General features: G+C 34.6%; 3 protein-coding genes across 3 annotated transcripts; 2 read left to right on the forward strand and 1 right to left on the reverse strand.

The window, feature by feature from the left end:
- Nucleotides 1-1,262: 1,262 nt before the first annotated feature.
- Nucleotides 1,263-3,893, forward strand: LOC121217269 (uncharacterized). Its single transcript, XM_041092791.1, has one exon. The coding sequence runs from the start codon at nt 1,263-1,265 to the stop codon at nt 3,891-3,893; it is 2,631 nt and encodes an 876-aa protein (XP_040948725.1).
- Nucleotides 3,894-7,819: 3,926 nt separating this feature from the next.
- LOC107902458 (uncharacterized) lies at nt 7,820-10,636 on the forward strand. The gene has a single exon (XM_041092792.1). The coding sequence runs from the start codon at nt 7,820-7,822 to the stop codon at nt 10,634-10,636; it is 2,817 nt and encodes a 938-aa protein (XP_040948726.1).
- Nucleotides 10,637-16,952: 6,316 nt separating this feature from the next.
- Nucleotides 16,953-18,641, reverse strand: LOC107904378 (receptor-like protein 9DC3). The gene is made up of 4 exons (XM_041092793.1): nt 17,795-18,641; nt 17,533-17,702; nt 17,406-17,427; nt 16,953-17,272 (listed from the first exon to the last, which is right to left on the reverse strand). The coding sequence occupies exons 1-4, from the start codon at nt 18,639-18,641 to the stop codon at nt 16,953-16,955; spliced, it is 1,359 nt and encodes a 452-aa protein (XP_040948727.1).
- Between the last annotated feature and the right edge of the window lie 1,873 nt (nt 18,642-20,514).

Genomic DNA, 20,514 nt, shown 5'->3' on the forward strand with positions numbered 1-20,514 from the left:
ACCAAAGTCCTAAAATCTCGTCATCAAATTTGACACCCATACCAAGCAACTGATTCATCATACTCTGAAATTCACTAACATGGTCAGCTATAGACATTCCTTCTTTATATTTCAGCGCCATCATTTTCTTCAGCAAAAATAACTTGTTATTGCCCGACCTCGAAGCATACAAGCTTTCAAGCTTCTCCCACAATGTTCGAGCATGTGTCTCCTGATCAATGTGATTGTAAACATTTTCTTCAACAAATTGCCAAATAAAGCCACACACTTGTTGATGCTCAAATTCCCATTCTTCATCACTTTTCAAATCGGGTTTTTGAGTAGTAAAGACCGGAAGATGCAAAGCCTTCACAAACAACAAGTCCTTCATTTTATTCCGCCAAAGTTGATAATTTGTGCCATTCAACATAATCATCTTGCTCGTATTAATTTCCATAATTATCTGACACAATAACCAAGCTCTGATACCAGTTTGTTGGGAAGAAACCGAACAACCGAAACAAAGCGAAAGCACAACCGGTGTTCTTTCTCTCCTTATAACTCCTGTAAAAATTATGGCAAGCACAATAGCACAAGATATGTTCTCTAGCAACCTTAATCAACCACAAATCAACTAATGCAACCACAACAAAAATAAATAGAGACACCGATATTTTTACGTGGAAAACCCCTCTAAATTAAGGGTAAAAACCACGGGACTTTAGAGTCCGATAAAGAGCTCCACTATCATCAAATGTTCAACTACAAGATCACAATATCAAGCCTACAACAAGCATTCAACTCCGACAAGGCTAACAACATGTAATCTTTAGCAAAAGAGAGAAAAATGAGAGAACATCACCAAAAAATGTAGCTGCTGAAAAATGGGTATTTTCGACGCTACAAGACTCGGATGGAAAATCCGACCGTACAAAGTCAAGAACACCTTATCACCTAGCTGCTGTCCAAAAATCAGCTCAATCGAACCACGGATGGACCTTCGATCGAAGAGTTGATCACTGCTGCACCAAGCTTGAAAATCTGATTTTTTTCTATTCTCTTTCTCTCTATTTTTTCTTTAGCTCTCTGCAGAAAAATTTCTGCCCACTCCCGTTAATAAGCCAAAAAAATTGGCTTTTGACAAAAACCAAAAGAAAAAGGAAGGCAAAACATTTGTGCCAGAAAATATGGGTTTCCCACATAGTGGGACCCATACCCAACATGGCGTTCACTGTAACTCAGTTGTTCATGAATCCAAACCAGTTGATGAGGAGTTCAATATCATGCCTTTCCCTGGACGTCAATATGGTTACTTCAGTGGTGGTGATAAAGTCCTAAACAATCCTCCTTCACGTTCCTACTATGCACCCAAATCGAAAACTCTCCTTTTCGAGACTCACCACGTATTTACAACCGATGCTGATGATGTCTTTATGGTGGAAGGAAACCTGATTTTTCAAACCTCGTTTTACTATGAACAGAGTATCTCCTCTGGAAGCTCATATTTTCGTGGGACACTGGACTTCGATTTTCGAGGCTTCTGGTCTCGAACAACCGGGAAGCTTTGCATGGTGGGATCGAGTTATGCTTACTCCAAAGAAGGTAAACTGCTTCATCTTGCTGCTGTTCTTAAGATTAATAATCTTAGGAAGTCAAGTACAATCAGAACTTTAGTGACTGGTACCCTGGATAGCTTGAATTCAATTGGTGATCCAAATCACTTTGAGCAAATTTCACTGCTGATGTTTCCTCAAGCAAATTACGCTTACACCATGGTTTCAAAACAGTTTAGTAAAGGGTGTCCTCGGGGAACCGATGTCCAACCGATGTCATCCCCCCGCTTATCGCAAACTCGAACTATTTGTGATATGTTAGGTGGAAGCAATGCTTTCGAATTGGAGTATACTGGCAGTTGTAATTCTTCAAAGAGTTGCAATCCATTTGGTGATGGTATTGGATATTTACCTTCAGTAATATCGTTGAGTATGATTCAGTGCTCAAACGATAGGCAAAGCTTGAGGTTTCTGATAGAATTCTGGAACGACAGCTATCAGGGATACTATAGCTCTCCCAATCTCAACACTTCATTAATTGGAGAAGGATCTTGGGATGCAAAGAGTAATCGGCTTTGTATCATTGCTTGCCGAATCTATGATGCATCGAGCTCCTTGGAGAAGTCTCATGTCGGAGACTGCACGACACGGTTGAGCTTAAGATTCCCTGCAATCTTGTCTATCAGAAACCCAAGCACCATTGTAGGAGAAATTTGGAGTGAGAAGCCTAGGAATGAAGGTGGTTTCTTTGACAGGGTCGAGTTCCGAAATACTGGACGTTATGGAGGAGGAATTCAACTTCAAGGTTTGAAGTATGTGTACACGGAAATGGACGAAGTGAAGAAATCATGTCCAAAGAAGAATTCTAGGACTAATAGCAGTATGGAACACTATCCAGATGGCTATTCTGGAGACATGAGTTTTAGTATGTCCATCATTAACGGTTCCAAAGGAAGCATCGGATGGGGTTCTTCGGATATTCTTGCGGTAGATGATCAGCAGTATCAGAGATTTCCATCTCTATTACCATCCTCAAGCTCAAAGCCTAAAAGTTCTGGCGTTGAATCCGATTCCAGCAGTGGCTTGCTTAATGTCAGCTATAAAATTAGCATCCCGCCACTTAGTTTGGAATTGGATGGTGGCCTCAAACCGGCTAACCAATCTTCATATGAATATCTGCAAACCAAAATCCAAATTTCTGCTGAAGGGGTTTATGATACAACAACAGGTAGCCTATGCATGGTTGGCTGCAGGCGTTCAAGGTTAGACGGCAAATCATTTTCAAGCCATTCGATAGATTGCGATATCCTTGTGCAAGTCAACTTTCTTCCATTGAACTCGCGCAAGACAAATAACATTAAGGGAAGCATCGAGAGCACGCGTGAAAAAACCGATAGTCTGTATTTCAAGCCTCTGCAGATTTTGGGAACAACTTATTCTCGCAGTTGGGGAGCGGAATCGGTTTGGAGAATGGATTTCGAGATGATCGGGTCGGTCGTATCCAACACTCTTACAATTATCTTTGTTGCATTTCAAATCTTTCATGTGAGGAAGCACCGTGGCATTGGTCCTATGGTTTCACTTCTCATGCTTGTTATTCTAGCCCTGGGACACTCGATCCCTTTGGTTCTAAACCTCGAAGCAATGTTCATTCAAGATAGCGAGAGATCGGTCTTGATTAGAGGTGGAAAGTGGCTCGAAATGAACGAGGTGATAATTAGAGTCGTCACAATGGTGGCTTTTCTGCTGCAAGTCCGTCTTCTGATGCTCTCATGGACTGCTAGATGCTCCACTGAGAAGAAAAAGACCTTGTGGATTGCAGAGAAAAGGGGGCTGTATGTGTGTGCTCCGGTGTACGTAATCGGAGCTATTATCGCCTTTTCGGTTAAGTCAAGGCAGAATGTACACAGAACAGTAATGGCCAGGCATTCTTGGTACGACATAGATGAAATCATTTTGGGGAATTCAAGAGCTTATGCTGGTTTGATACTGGATGCCTTTCTTTTCCCTCAAATCATCTTCAACATGTTCCACAACTCGAGAGAACTGGCTCTTTCTCGACTCTTTTACATCGGAATCACCCTTGTTCGCCTCGTACCCCATGGATATGATCTTTACAGGGCAAACAGCTATGTTGATATAGATGACACATACATTTATGCAGATCATGGTGCAGATTACTACTCAACTGCTTGGGACTTCATTATTATTGTGTTGGGTATATTCTTTGCTGTGATCATACACTACCAACAGCGCCTCGGCGGTCGATATTTCCTTTCGAAGAGATTCCTAGAATCTGTGATAGATGAGGAACCTCCAGTGGATTCAGAAGAACAATTGCCATTGAAATATAGCACCTAGTCCATGCCTTGTGTTACTTCTAAGTGTTCACAACTTTTACTGTTTCCAAATAATTCTGTAAATTGATCCTTTTTCTTTTATAGCTTAATAAGCCTAATGTAATATAAAGTTATAAATAAAATTGTTTTAAAAAATATTTTATTTTAAATTTTTATTTTAGATTAAAGTTTGGGTGAGCCTTAAATGCGAATATGTACCCAAAATGAATAAATTTAAAAATTATACTCTTTTTTTTATATTTAAATATAAATCCAACATAAATTCTTACAAAATTAAAAGTAAATGTTTATATAAATCTTTATACAAATTTATTGGCATGTAGCATAACATTTCCTTGTAATTTTGGTGTTTTCAGCTTTCCATTTACCAACTTTTGACTTAGTTTACTCCTCTCTGGTGTTTGATAAAAGCTATTAAAACCTATAATTTATAACCATACTTAAATATCCAATGCATTAATGATATGTTTGGTATGAATATGAATTAGTGATAAATTAATTTCAATCGATAATTTAAATATTTATATGATCGACTTGTTTGATATGTTTAATATAAACGAGTACTGTTATGTTAAATACTAGATATGAACTTTGGGGTTAGCTGCCCCTAAAATTTATAAAATTTCTTTTAAGGTCCTTTGAATTTTCAATTTTTTTAATTTGATATTATAATGTAGTGTCTAAAATAAGGACAAATTTGTGTTTGACTTCTTAAACTTTTTTCAAAATTTTTTTATTTGATTTCTTTTATAGAATTTATAAATTTTTAATTATAAATTTAATAAATTAATACAAAATAATATATAAATATTAATTTGGTAATAAAGTAATAATTGCAACATCTAAGTATAAATATTATCTAAAATTAATTAGATGAAAAATAAACTTAAATAATTATAATATTTAATAAAAATTGAGCATTTAACTCTTTTTTTTCTTCTAAATTTTGGTGACTAAGATTATCCCGAATGTAAAAATCTGTTGTTGAAAGTAGGTCTTTTCCACTTTGATCATGTATATTATATATAAATATCTTGCCCCCTTATCAACAATTTTAGCTTCGACCTTGTAAATAACACTCAAATTTGAAAAAGGCAATGAAAGATAAATATTGCTATATCAAAGTGTTTGAGAGTTGTGATATTTGTTACTATTGTTATAATGTATTTCGTATGAAGTTTACATCAGTGTTAATTATGATCATCATCCGAATCTATATCATTAAGATCATCGAGATTTTTTTTTGTGTACTTTTCAAAGTATGAATCATTTCAAATTCATCTATGAATGAAGTTACGAATTATGCAACATATTTGTACAATCCAATGAAATATGAATCATCACTTTTACGACATACAAATTATTTTTATAATAATTTTTTTATCATAACTTAAAAAAAATAAGATTTAAATAATATAAATTTTTTATTATAACTTTATAAAATAAATATAAATTATTTTTATAACATAATTTATTATAATGATTATGATTTTAACCATTGCTTTCTACTGCTTTCAATTATAAAAAAATATTTAAGTTTAGATCCCACACCTGATTCGAAGACATAAAAACCTTAATTGGATGAAGAGATTGACGATCTACTCGGGAGGAGAGGAATGATTTTTATAACTTTTTGAATTCCTTTGCTTGAAGATTGATTTGGTAATGGTGGAGGAAATACTTTGCATGGTTTGAAAATATTTCCTATTTCAAAATTTTGAAATCTAAAAGGTAAAGGTTAAATTATTGGAAATAAAAGTATAAGAACTAAATTTAAAATTTTTCAATAGTGCAGGGACCGATGACATAACTTAACCCTTCAATGATTGGACCATTTTAGCAAATAGCACGAATTTTCATCCATCTAGTCTAGCTTTTAAGTCAAGTCAACAGTTGTAGGACCTGCCAATAAAATCCCTTTGTTTCGACCCAAAACCTACAAAAAAATGACTAAACTGATTCACATCGACTTTGCTATTTTTCGTAATAATAATAATAATAATAATAATAATAACAATAATAGTTCGTTAACCCAAAAATAATAATAAATCTGTCATGGTCGGGTCATTCAACCAGATCTGAAATTCCGTCCGAAAATTGAGAGAGTTTAGATAAAAATATAAGTTTCAAAAATTAGACTTGGGTAAAAAAAAGAATCGTTTAAAAATCGGGTCAGACCTTGGGTAAGCCTTTTAGGCCCAATCTCGACCCTAATTAGCAAAAAGACAAAAAAAGAAGAAGCTATTTTCTTGCTGTTTTGCTACTATTTTCTTATTATTTTCTTACTTTTTTACTATCATTTCACTATTATGTTACTACTATTTTGTTGTTATTATTTGGATATTGTATAACTCTTATTTTATTATTAATTTTGTTACTATTTTAGAGGCATTTGCTTATTAAGTTACACCTATTTTAATATTATTTAAGTATAAATATAATAATAATTCATTATTAGTATTATTTAAGTATAAATCGAGCCCAAACATAGCAAACGGGTCTAAAATAATTATAATTCATTATTGGATTGAGGTAGAACACGAGGCTTGACTCTCAACTTGTTAAAATATATTTTTTGGTACCCATATTTGATTTCAATTTTAAATTTAGTATCTAAGTTTGACTTCAATGTTTAGTTTGAAACTTGAGTTTTTTCATATTAATGCTTGAGTTTTTTTTTGTCACATATAAGTACCTAAGTTTTACTTTAATGTTTAATTTGGCACTTGAGTTTTTTTCTTTTGTCCCAATTAAGTACCGATGATTCTTTTACTAAGGCACTCATGTAAAATATTTATTGAAGTACATGATGTTGTTTAGTTTAGGTACCAAATTAAACATTGAAACCAAATATAAGCACTAAATGATATATTAACCCTTAACTTTATCATATAGGGACCTAAATTTAACAAAAAAAATTAACTGTGTTAGCAATTAGACCTCAATTCTAAAATTTGAAAAGTGGAAAAAGTAAGTTCCTGAAAATAAAAATGTAGGACTAAATTTTAAATTTATGAATAGTACAGGACCTACAACATATTTTAACCCTTTGAAAAATCAACGATTGGACCACTTTTAGCAAATAGCAGGAAATTGCATCCATGTGGTCTAGTTTTTAAGTCAAGTCAGCTGTTGTAGGACCTGCCGACAATAATAATAATAACCACTCGTTATTGGATTGAGGTAGAAGACGAGGCATGACTCTAAACTTCCTTTAATTTTAAAGTTAATATATTATTTAGTACCTATATTTAATTTTAACGTTCAATTCGATATTTAAATTTTTTTTCTTAAATTGGTACCTGATTTTTTTTTTGTATTGATACTTGAGTTTTCTTTGCCCCATACTAGTATTTAGGTTTGACTTCAATATTCAATTTAACACGTAAGTTTTTCTTTTGTCCCAACTAAATACCTATGTTTTTTTTACTAGGGCGAACATGTCAAATATTTATTGAACCATATGATGTCGTTTAGTTTGGGTACCGAATTGAACATTAAAGCCAAACTTAGGTTCCAAATTAAAAAAAAAAGATTAGGTACCAAATTGAAAATTCAAGCCAAATGTAAGTACCAAATGATATATTAACCCTTAATTTTGTCATATATATATATATATATATATTATGGAGTCTACAAAAAAATACATCAGTTTTCAAAAATTATTTAGTGGTTAAATATAAGGTTGTCTTTTGTTGTGTTCATTTTATAATGTTATTTGATCAAAAACTTCCTTCGGATTAAATGTAAAATATTGGCATAATCCTCTCTTACTTTTCAAAGTCTTGCAAGGCCTTGTTCTTGGAAATTTCCCATGTCCAGTGAGAGATGTAGAGTGATATCTATATATTTACGATCATTTTCAAAGCTTTTGCAATAAGTTCTTTATCACAATCTTGCTGTCCGAAGAAATTCCTGTCTATAGATATGGACTGTTCCATATTCTGTAGGACGAAACTTTGTTTTAATGCTTTCTTCTTCTTGTTTATCATCTCCTCTTTCACATGTCTTCATGTAGTCTTCGGCACAGCAAGTGAATTTGATTATGGCGTTCACTGTAACTCAGTTGTTCATGAATCCAAACCAGTTGATGAGGAGTTCAATATCATGCCTTTCCCTGGACGTCAAAATGGTTACTTCAGTGGTGGTGATAAAGTCCTAAACAATCCTCCTTCACGTTCCTACTCTCCACCGGAATCTAAAACGTTCCTTTTCGAAACTCACCACGTATATACAACCGATGCTGATGATGTCTTTATGGTGGAAGGAAACCTGATTTTTCAAACCTCGTTTTACTATGAACAGAGTATCTCCTCTGGAAGCTCATACGTTATAAGTTCAAGCGATTCAAGCGACCGTGGGACACTGGACTTTGATTTTCGAGGCTTCTGGTCTCGAACAACCGGGAAGCTTTGCATGGTGGGATCGAGTTATGCTTACTCCAAAGAAGGTAAACTGCTTCATCTTGCTGCTGTTCTTAAGATTAATAATCTTAGGAAGTCAAGTACAATCAGAACTTTAGTGACTGGTACCCTGGATAGCTTGAATTCAATTGGTGATCCAAATCACTTTGAGCAAATTTCACTGCTGATGTTTCCTCAAGCAAATTACGCTTACACCATGGTTTCAAAACAGTTTAGTGAAGGGTGTCCTCGGGGAGCCGATGTCCAACCGATGTCGTCCCTCCGCTTATCGCAAACTCGAACTATTTGTGATATGTTAGGTGGAAGCAATGCTTTCGAATTGGAGTATACTGGCAGTTGTAATTCTTCAAAGAGTTGCAATCCATTTGGTGATGGTATTGGATATTTACCTTCAGTAATATCGTTGAGTATGATTCAGTGCTCAAACGATAGGCTAAGCTTGAGGTTTCTGATAGAATTTCGGAACGATAGCTATCAGGGATACTATAGCTCTCCCAATCTCAACACTTCATTAATTGGAGAAGGATCTTGGGATGCAAAGAGTAATCGGCTTTGTATCATTGCTTGCCGAATCTATGATGCATCGAGCTCCTTGGAGAAGTCTCATGTTGGAGACTGCACGACACGGTTGAGCTTAAGATTCCCAGCAATCTTGTCTATCAGAAACACAAGCACCATTCTAGGAGAAATTTGGAGTGAGAAGCCTAGGAATGAAGGTGGTTTCTTTGACAGGGTCGAGTTCCGAAATACTGGACGTTATGGAGGAGGAATTCAACTTCAAGGTTTGAAGTATGTATACACGGAAATGGACGAAGTGGAGAAATCATGTCCAAAGAAGAATCCTAAGACTAAAAGCATTAAGGGACACTATCCAGATGGCTATTCTGGTAATCTGGGTTTTAGTATGTCGATCATCAAAGGTTCCAAAGGAAGAATCGGATGGGGTTCTTCGGATCCTCTTGCGGTAGGTGATCAGCAAGATCAGAGATTTCCGTCTCTAATACCATCCTCAAGCTCAAAGCCTAAAAGTTCTGGCGTTGAATCCAATTCCAGCAGTGGCTTGCTTAATATCAGCTATAAAATGAGTATCATGTTGCGTAGTTCGGAATTGGATGGTGGCCTTAATCTGGTTAACGAATCTTCAAATGAATATTTGGAAACCGAAATCCAAATTTCTGCTGAAGGGGTTTATGATACAGCAACAGGTAGCCTATGCATGGTTGGCTGCAAACATTTAAGGTCAGGTGACAAAACATTTTCAAGCCATTCGATGGATTGCGAGATCCTGGTGAAAATCAATTTTCCTCCATTGAACTCGGACAGGAGAAGTAAGATCAAAGGAAGCATCGAAAGCACACGTGAAGAAATTGATCCTCTGTCCTTCAAGCCCCTGCAGTTTTCGGGAAGAGCTTATTATCGCAGTTGGGTTGCGGAATCAATTTGGAGAATGGATTTCGAGATGATCATGTTGGTAATATCCAATACTCTTGCAATTATCTTTGTTGCATTTCAAATCTTTCATGTCAGGAAGCACCGTGGCATTGGTCCTCTGGTTTCACTTCTAATGCTTGTTATTCTAGCCCTGGGACACTTGATCCCTTTGGTTCTAAACCTCGAAGCAATGTTCATTCAAGATAGCGAGAGATCGGTCTTGATTAGAGGTGGAACGTGGCTCGAAATGAACGAGGTTATCATTAGAGTCGTCACAATGGTGGCTTTTCTGCTGCAAGTCCGTCTTCTGATGCTCTCATGGACTGCTAGATGCTACACTGAAAAGAAAAAGACCTTTTGGATTGCAGAAAAAAGGGGGATCTATGTGTGTGTTCCAGTGTACGTAATCGGAGCTATTATCGCCTTTTTGGTTAAGTCAAGGCAGAATGTACATCTAACTTGGTACTACATAGATGAAATCATTTTGGGGAGTTCAAGAGCTTATGCTGGTTTGGTACTGGATGCCTTTCTTTTTCCACAAATAATCTTCAATATGTTCCAGAACTTGAGAGAACCAGCACTTTCTCATTTCTTTTACATCGGAATCACCCTTGTTCGCCTCGTACCCCATGGATATGATCTGTACAGAGCAAACAGCTATGCTGATATAGATGACTCGTACATCTACGGAGATCATGGTGCAGATTACTACTCAACTGCTTGGGACTTCATTATTATTGTGTTGGGTATATTCTTTGCTGTGATCATACACTACCAACAGCGCCTCGGTGGTCGATATTTCCTTCCGAAGAGGTTCCAAGAATCTGTGATAGATGAGGAATTTCCGGTAGATTCAGAAGAACAATTGCCATTGAGATATAGCACCTAGTGCATGCTTTAAGTGTTGTTAACTACTTTTGCTTACCATGGACTTGTTTTTAGTACTGATTCGAAATAATAAAAAGAACTGTTCTAAAAAATGTTCTATTGTAGCTTAGGTGAGTGTTGGGTAAGAATATATGTCCAATATGAATAAATTTGAAGAGTACATCTCCTTATCCATGTTTAAATATGTACCCAACATGGATACAAAGAGAAGATTTAAACTGATAATAATTCATTAATCATACGAAGTCCATAGATATGACCATTCCATCATAGTGTACAATGAGACTCAGACATAAGACAGACAGGCATGAAAACGCATTCAATGTCTCAAACTACAACAACAAAACACCAATTTATTCAACTCAATTTCATTATTTTTAGGTCCTAATATTGCTATGGACTAAAACATCATGGTTCTATGTCTGCTTAATGAGTGCCACATGTGCAGTCTGTGCAGCTGCAGCTATCTCCACACTTGCACTTGCCATCGTTCTCTGCCACAGCCTCGACCACTACAGTGCTGATGTAGCTGCAAAGAAATATCACAACAGATTATATTTAAGCATATGTGTTGGACTGTGCAAAGCATAGCTCCTTTTTTTGCTTCTCTAGGTAAGAATATGATTACTTATCCAAATGGGTTCAATTTTGGTTAAATTATTCAATATTGGTCCTAATATACCTCTTTTCAGTCTCAATGACCAAGCTATTTCCTTTCTTCCTGTAAGCATAACAAAAAAAAGCCTTCAGTTTCAATGATAATTGATTGCAAACTCATGCATTTAGTCACAACAACCTTAATAAATTTATATTTTATCTATGAAAAAAATTATAATTAAATTCCGACCGCTAAAAAATATTTTTTATGAATTTGCCCCTAGTAGTATGCAGCTAAAAAACATGCAGAACTAACTTAGGAACAATAACAAAATCAAAGAACCACACACAACAGTAGAAACTGGTCGAAAGCTGATGATGGAAGGATGATTTCTTACACGCACTGGCTCTTGTCAGAGCAGTCGCAGTTGCCGCACTTGTCAGACATGATGAATTTGAAAGAGTTGAGAAGTAAAAGGTTTGTTTGAGTTTCTAAAGTAGTTAAGCTAACTTGCGATGTATATCCAAAGCTATGCACTTGATGTATTTATAGAAGAGGAAGTACATGGAAATGGTGCAAAGGGAAGGCATCTGTAGGGGCCCAAGCAGGCATGAGAGAAGCACACGCCTCTGCTACAAGAGTTCAAAGGAAAGGAATCTTGATAATGGAGGCAAAGGAAAGGTTGGCTTACTGTCCTCCTCTCATGTCTATATCATTTGGAATTTTCTTTTAGGTTGTCTTTTAGAATGTAATCCCAAAATCTATGCAATATGGACTCTACCCAAAAAGAAAAATCAAATTCAACTTTGAATTGGTGCTGCCTTATCATGATCATAGTTTTCAAATTAGAATTTTGATCTAAATATAAATTGAGAGTACGAAAAATATTCTATTCCTGTAAAATAACAAAAAGAATGGTATAAGGTAAGTAGGGTTTAGATAAGTATTCTTGAACAGAATAAACCAGTTATAATGGAAGAGACGACTACGACCACCAATTTCACTTAAATTTTAGACTTACGATTTAGAGAAACCTGAAAGAAATAAACTTAATAAAAATGAAATTTTATTGAATAAATGAAAGGAACAAAAGTAGAGCTTTTTGGGAGAGGGAGCTTTTACAGAAAAGATGAAATAAAAATGAAATTTTATTGAATAAATGAAAGGAACAAAAGTAGAGCTTTTTGGGAGAGGGAGCTTTTACAGAAAAGATGAGTGAAATTTGTGTCACTCCATCCCCTATTTATAGTACGCAGAAGACCTAATTTATTCCTATCTAAATTTTAAAAGATAAATAAAGATAAAAGTTAAAATTAAATCTAAATAATAATCTTAACAGTAATCCTAATATAATTAAAATTTAAATAGAGTAGTGTGTTTATAAAATCTCTTCTTTGAACTGTTGCCCCCAAGTCTTCCACACTTCGCATTTTCGGCACCACTTCTTTCCTATTTTGCATACTATCCCATTTTATCTTTAAATTTACGCTTTTTGCCACTAAATTTTCTTTTGCCTTCAATTTAGTCCCTACAAGATAAAAAACCATAAATAACTCAAATTAGTAAGATCATACTCAAAATAAATATGTAATTAATACATAAAAATATGTCATTCCAGAGTATTATCAATAAGAGTTAATTGCACCAAAAATTTTAAACGTTCTAATTATGTCTCCACACTATCAATGTTATACTAATGAGGTGCTTTCGTCACTAAAATCATTAATTTAATTGTCAAATGAGACGTCAGATCTTCTGTGATATAATCTAAAATGAAAAATTTAAAGAAAAATGAATATTGTAAAAATGGATGTGGTAAAAAGCTTTTACAGAAACTATTGTTCACTCTATCTTTTTTTGGTTTTACTTTATTTTTAGTTTTTAATTTTAAAAATTATGCGGCAACGTTTTATTTTTCTTTTAAATTTTTATCTTAAATTATGTCATATAAAATTTTACGTGTCATTTAATTGTTAAATTAACAGTTTCAAAATAAGAAGAATCTGATTGATATAATATCAATAATTTAAGAATATAATTAAAATATTTTAAAGTTAAAAGACTAATCTAAAATAAGAATTATAGTTTGGGTATGTATCAAGCAATTAACTCAATAAATAAATGTGAGTGGCAGTCATTTACATCAATATGTTATATAAGTGGGTTTGGCATCATATCTTATATGTTATTTTCACATTTATTTATTTATCTTATTTATTTTATTTTTAAAATATGAGATTCTAGTAGGGTTTGTGAAAAATTGTCCTTTAGGTAATTTTTTTTTTAAATGTTAACTCTCCCTTGAAAAATAAGAAAATTTATTTTTTGGCTCATTTAAAAGGAATATAAAAATTAGGAGCATGTGTGATCAAATATGTTTGATTACATTTTTTATATAATATTAAGAGTAAGGGATGATAAAAGTTATACAATATCTTAATAATAACAACAAAATTGTAACAACATAATAATAAAATAGTAACAAAGTAGTGAAAAATAACAAGAAAATAGTATAAAAGAAAAAAGAAAACAATAAAGTTTTGCATATTCAGGCTAGGCTAGACAAAAAAGGCTTATCTAAGACTTGACCCGTTTTCTAAATGGATCTTATTTTTTTATCTTAAAATTTATTATTCAGAAAATAAAATGAAATTTTCATCTCTTTTCTTCCTTTGTTGTCCAACTAAATTGCTAGGTGGGGATATTTAATTTTTGAGGTTTTTGACATATTTTGGTGAGGATTTAGATGTTTTTAGGTAAGGTTTGGGTTGAAACTTGCTAGGATTTATTGAGTTTTAGAGAAGCAAAGAGAGTCTCATTGTATTGAATGCGTCTACATTAATTGATTTAAGAGTTTTGATGTTTAATTATTGTTGTTAAAAGTGGTAGAAGAGTAATCGAATTTGTAGTGAATGTTGGATACGAATATACGTAGAACATGAATAAATTTGAAGATTATACCTCTTTGTTCATGGAACAGATTTGTGCTAATAATCATTCATTAATCAGACAAAGTCCATAGACATGGCCATTCTATCATGGTATACAATGAGGCGGAGACAAACATGCAACACGCCACCAATTATTCAACTTAATTTAATTATGGACTAAAACATCGTGCAGTTCTATATATGTCTGCTTAATGATTGCCACATGTGCAGTTTGTGCAGCTGCAGCTAGTTCCACACTTGCACTTGCCATCGTTCTCTGCCACAGCCTCGACCACTACAGTGCTGATGTAGCTGCACAAGAATAACACAACAGATTATGTTTAGCATATGTAAAAGCAACTTTAAACTTCTTAATTCTCAATTTTCAACAGTGCAAGGCATAGTTCCTTCGTTTTTGCTTCTGTAGGTAAGTAATACGATAAATGGAAGTATTACTGCATGTATGTAGCGAATCATGCATTAGACTGACAAAATATATACCTTTTCTCAGTCTCAATGACCAAGGCGTTTCCTTTCTTCCTGTAAGCATTGAAAAAAAGGCCTTTAGTTTCAATGAATATTGATTTCAAACTCATGCGCTTAGTTGTAACAAGCTTAGCAATACTGGTGTCTGATATTCGAGCAAGAGTATAAGAATATGAACCTCCGGTTGACACATATCTATATCCTACACTCGCGTACTGGGTAACATTCTTGAGGAAACATGGGTTCATAAATGCTTTTGAAAAAGCTTTGGTCCAGCTTAGTGGTGACATATATGTAGTAAAGTGCAGCTAGAAATCATGCAGAACAAAAACAACAACATGATCTCAAAATCACACACAAGACTGGAAACTGCTGGAAAGCTCCATCGTGGATGGATGATTATGGATCACTTACACACACTGGCTCTTGTCAGAGCAGTCGCAGTTGCCGCACTTGTCAGCCATGGTGAATTTGAGAGAGTTGAGAAGTAAAAGGTTTGTTTGAGTTTCTAAAGTAGTTAGCTAACTTGCAATGTATCTCCAAAGCTATGCAATTGATGTATTTATAGATGAGGAAGTACATTGAAATGGTGAAAAGGGAAGGCATCTGTGGGGGCCCAAGCAGGTCTCTGCTACAGGTATTCGAAGAAAGGAATATTGATAATGGAGGTAGGGAAATGGATGGCTTGCTATCCTCCTCTCATGTCCTTATCATTTGGAATTTTTACTTTTTTTAAGACGGTGTTTGAGAATTCGGATTTCAAAATAGGATAAATTGTATAATAAAAGCATATATTATATCTGTTTTTTTTTATATATAGTCACTTCTCAATTTACAAGTAAAAGGATAATGTATTTTAACTATTTTATTTTTCTTTACAAGTCAATTATTTAAAATGTGAACATTATAATATTTTAAAATAAAATTTAATTAATTAATTTGTATAGTAATTTTAAAAAATATAATTTTTAATTTAACTAAAAGTTTAATTATAAATTATAAATTATAATATAAATATATATTTTCAATTGAGTATTAAAAAGATTATGATATTTTATACAGATATATAACTTGTTTTCACTTACACTTTGTTATTGAGTTATACAAGATTTGAAGATTATAATTATAAAATTTACAATTATATTTTATTATCAAGTTTTTGTTTTAAAGTTACATATAATTATAAAACTAGAGTATGAGGAGTATAAGCTTATCCATTTGATAGCCTTTGTGAAGGAAGGAGAAGAGTTTGAAATGTGGGAGGACTATCCTTATCTCTTAAATGAGATGGCAAGCAGACTGCTAGCTAGAAATTCATGCATCTTTGAATCACCAATTCAATTAATAAGCTTAACTAAAGGAAATAAGGACTTTACATCCACCAATTAAAGCAACCTATATGTACCCTTTTACAGTCTGCAATGTTCCATGTATCAATTCATTACATCATTCCTTCAACTCTGCTATATATTATTACCGTCTCCAGATAACCAAACCTTTTACTGCTAACTTGTAAAAAAATTATGAAAATACAACAGAGATCATTGAGACATTGTTGAAGTTGGCTTGCATGCAGACCAAGAAGCAGACCAAGCTATCCGAGCCATGCAAGTTGCAGCTGAAGCTTACGCTGCTCATGTTTTGTTACTTTCAAATAGATATTTTATTACTTGGTTAGATATGAACTAAGTTGTTGATATGCTTGATGTAATTAGGTGCTGATAGATTGATAAATCAGCTTTACCAAGTGTACAAACAATGTTTATCAAAAAGTTACTAAGCCACTTAGTGGAGTTAGGTATGTGTTTAGGTAACATTTTCTTATTTTTGACCAGCTGATTGCTTGGTATATGTAATGGCATTGTGCCGTCATTCAAATGTAATGAAATCTTTCAGAAAATTCTTCTTCATTTGGTCTTTACTTAAGCATTTTTGTTCATAAAGCTCTTGCTGTTTTTGTTTTGTTTGTTGAGCAAGATATCAATGCTTTATGCTTAAGTTTCTGTCAAAATTTCTCATTCTGTTTTCTTAGTTCCTACAGACATTTTGTTCTCCTTTCTCCTTTACTAAGCAGTGGCAAAGATTATTGAGACTAAATTGAAATCCATGAAAGAAGACATAAACAACACCACCATACAAAATGTTACACTCAAACAAACCATTACAGATAGTACGAAATGCAATGAAAGACAGAGGAATTGGTACAATAATAAAGACAGACAGATACCAATGCAACCCTTCACCATAGGCAAAACGGTCTACAAAACAAGAAATTAGGAAAATACAACACTAATTCTTGAACATCATTTGCAGTAATTAGATCCTTCTTCGTCCACTGCTGCGATTGCCTTTCTTTGATTTCTTCTTCGACTCTTCTCATGTTGGTTTTCAACCAAATTCACCAACCATTTCGGCTTTCCAGTTTGGAAAACAACATATCCCACCAACATTCCGAACACTACTCCGCATCCATAACCTATCAACACCACTTTCCAACCAAAAGCAATGTTTGATTTTGAGCCATCTTTTTCAAGCACATTTGGAGGTGCTGGCTGTTGGAACAATGGCAGCAGCAAAAAGTGAACAGAGAGAACAGAATAATGAAACACCAAGAGCATAAGCTCTAAAACAGCAAGCAGAAAAGAAGAAAACAAAAACAGAAAACTCAAGAGCAAAAAACATGTAACCGAATGGAATACCATTACTTTTCATTTCATTTGAAAATATAAGAGTTACAAAATTAGAATGTCAGTTACCTAAACTTATAACTGCTCCCACCTATTTTGGCAAGTTGCCAACTAAAGTAATACAAAAGAAAGCTGAACAATTTTCAGCCATTACATCCATCAATTCAAATCTTAACAACTCTAAAAGTCTAGTTACATTCAACTTGGATAGCATTACAAAATGATTCAAAAGTAAACAAAATAAACAAAATGGATAAGCTGCTTCTGGTCTTGCTGGAATGCTGGTCTGCTGCAGCTGCTGGTCTGCTTCATGGCCTTCTGTTGCATTGCAGTCCATGCTCAACACTGGCTCAATGATGTTGGAACCTTTCGAGAGACCGGAAATCAACATAGTCCCTTATTTCCTTCATATGAATCATTTCCAAATGTGTTGAATTGTTTGCCTTGAGGAATCTGACCATGGAGTTGATTGTCAGAAACATTTAAGGACGAAAGAAATGGCAGATCTGCCAATCTATTTGGAATCGTCCCAGACAACCTGTTTGAAGATAGGTCCAACCATTCAAGACTTTTCAAATTCCCTATTGAGGTGGGGATATCACCATTAAGGTTATTATGAGAAAGGTTGAGCCCTTTCAGTAAGTTAAGCTTCCCAATAACCTTTGGACCCCCTTCAAACTGATTTTTTGATAGATCAATGATCATCCACATGGTGAAAGTTTTCACCAATTCCCTATCTTGTCCTTTCATAACAATTCCAATGGAATAGGTATAGAAGCGACAACCTTGAGGATCATTCACCCCCATGTAAGACACTGTACTACCAATCTTCTCTAGATTTATGATAGCCTTGAAGCTGTTGATGTATCTCACTGGTAGGGGTCCAGAAAAATAGTTACTTGAGAGGTCAAAATTTTGGATTTTAGAGAAAAAAGGGCTAGACCTGGAGCTATTGACACGCAAGGAACCATGCATATGATTTGACTTCAATACAAGAATTTGCAAAAATGGAAGACTTCCCAACCAATGAGGAAATGTATCATTAATCTTGTTGTTACCAAGATCTAGCACTTCCAGACCTCTACAATTAAGGATGGATGGTGCCAAAGGCCCTTCTAACAAATTTCCATTTAAGTTGAAATTACTCAATCGGCATCCCTTTGCAAATGTTGGAGGAATCGTCCCATAAAACTTGTTCTTCTTCAGATTCAAGAATTCAAGGCTGTTGCTCAAATTTCCAAAACATTGCGGAATTGTTCCACTCAAGTAATTGTGGGACAAATCAAGAATTCGAAGAAGTGGCATTGCATATTAAAGAAGAGACCTCTCCACTGAAACTATTATTTGAGATCAAAAAGACATGGATGGTCGAAGCTAGAATCGGAAGATTTCCACTGATCAAACTGGAGCTTAAGTCAAGAACTTCAATATCCTTCCATGGAAAGTGCTAAACTTCTGTCAAAGAGTTGTGAGATACGTTTAAGAAAGACAAAGAGTCATTCCCCACCTCTAGCATCCACGGTGGAATCTTGCCTTGAATTTTGTTGCAAGAGAGGTCTACGCTTTCCAAACTTTTAAGCCCTTTCAAAAATTGAGGGAATTCACTAAGATTGCACGATGACAAAAGTAAGTCTGTAAGATTAGGCAATATATGATTAGCACTAGATGTACTATTAGATGTTAAGGATAGGCTGTTATATGAAAGGTCGAGAAGTCTTAGATTTGGAAGGTTTGAGAACATGCTAAACTCTATGACACCACTAAGATTATTTGAGGATAAAACGAGGAAGGTAAGATTGAGAAGTTGGAATATTGAAGATGGAAGAGGACCTTGGAGTTTATTAATGTTTAGATATAAATATTCTAGTGATTTGGATTGGAATTCTTCGATATGCCCACTGAATTGATTTTGAGAGAGATATATTGTTTTTAAGGAGGGAGCAGTATACAACCATGACGGAAGCGTTCCATTGAGTAAATTGTCAGATAAGCCTAAAGATATTAGATTAGGACAAGCAGTTACATCATCTGGAATGGAACCTTCTAATGTATTTTCAGATATTTCCAAGTATTCAAGTTGCGTTAGGTTTAGAATTGATAATGGAATTCATCAACTCAATTGGTTTCTTGACAAGCCTAATTGAGTGAGTTGCAATAGGTTTCCCAATGATTTTGGAATCTGTCCACTCAATTGGTTCTAATGGAAGCTTAAATAAGTGAGTTGCAAGATGTTACCCAATGATCTTAAAATTTGTCCACTCAATTGGTTCACCGACAAGTCTAAATGAGTGAGTTGCAAGAGATTTTCCAGTGATCTTGGAACCGTTGTTGATAAGTTGGAATTGGAGAGATCTAAAAACTTCAAGGACACAAGATTCCCCATCGAGTCGGGCAATCCTCCAAAAAATTTGCGCCTGAAATTATCAATTGCTCCAAAGATGATAAATTTGTGATTGAGACAGACAATCCTTGAAAGGAAGAATTTCCTGATAAATCCAAGTACTCTAAGGCCTGTAGATTGTCAACTGAATCAATGAATTCTGTAGAGGAGGACATCCACGACAGATCCAAATGCTCAAGATTGCTGCTCCGATTGAACTTCAAAGGATCAAGATTGAGGTTTTGGTTGCCTCCCAAGTTGAGGAGATTGAGGTTTGGCAAATCAAAAATGTTTTTTGGGAATTTTCCTTGCAAATCACAACCAGCAAGACTGAGAGACCTTAGAGAAGAGGATAGATTCATGAAGACATGAGCATTAACAGAAGACATGTTGATTCCATCCAAAAACAGATGTCTGACCTCGGTTAGGTTTTGAACAAGTCCCTCCAGAGCATGTTTGTCAAATGTAAATTGCTCATAGTAATAAATCGAAGAGGAGAGATCAAGTGAAACCAATTTTGACAGGTGGGAGACTCGGGATGGGACTTCTCCTGCAAACCCTGTATGAGAAAGGTTGAGGTAGAATAGGCTCGTAAACCGATCCAACTTGGATGGAATTTGGGAAAGATTAAAATTATTGAAGGCAATGTTGAGTTTTTGAAGCTGAGGAAGAAGGAAGAGAGTGGTATTGGAAGGGAAGTTGCCATATAGCCAACTGCAGCTCAAGTCAAGGGCAATAGCATGAGCATTTAGATGGTCCCATGAGCAGCAATCTGTACCCTCCTTCCATGAATTTGTC

Source organism: Gossypium hirsutum, chromosome D05 (assembly GCF_007990345.1).
Source record: "Gossypium hirsutum isolate 1008001.06 chromosome D05, Gossypium_hirsutum_v2.1, whole genome shotgun sequence".
Classification (NCBI taxonomy): domain Eukaryota; kingdom Viridiplantae; phylum Streptophyta; class Magnoliopsida; order Malvales; family Malvaceae; genus Gossypium; species Gossypium hirsutum.

Excerpts from the sequence above, each read along its gene's own strand:
- LOC107902458 (XM_041092792.1), top strand. The coding sequence starts at position 7,820 with ATGGACTGTTCCATATTCTGTAGGACGAAACTTTGTTTTAATGCTTTC.
- LOC121217269 (XM_041092791.1), top strand. The coding sequence starts at position 1,263 with ATGCCTTTCCCTGGACGTCAATATGGTTACTTCAGTGGTGGTGATAAA.
- LOC107904378 (XM_041092793.1), bottom strand. The coding sequence starts at position 18,641 with ATGCCACTTCTTCGAATTCTTGATTTGTCCCACAATTACTTGAGTGGA. Across the intron at positions 17,703-17,794 it reads TTCTGACAATCAACTCCATG|GTTCCAACATCATTGAGCCA; the intron begins GTCAGATTCCTC and ends GTCTCTCGAAAG. Across the intron at positions 17,428-17,532 it reads TAATGCTATCCAAGTTGAAT|GTGGGAGCAGTTATAAGTTT; the intron begins GTAACTAGACTT and ends TTGCCAAAATAG.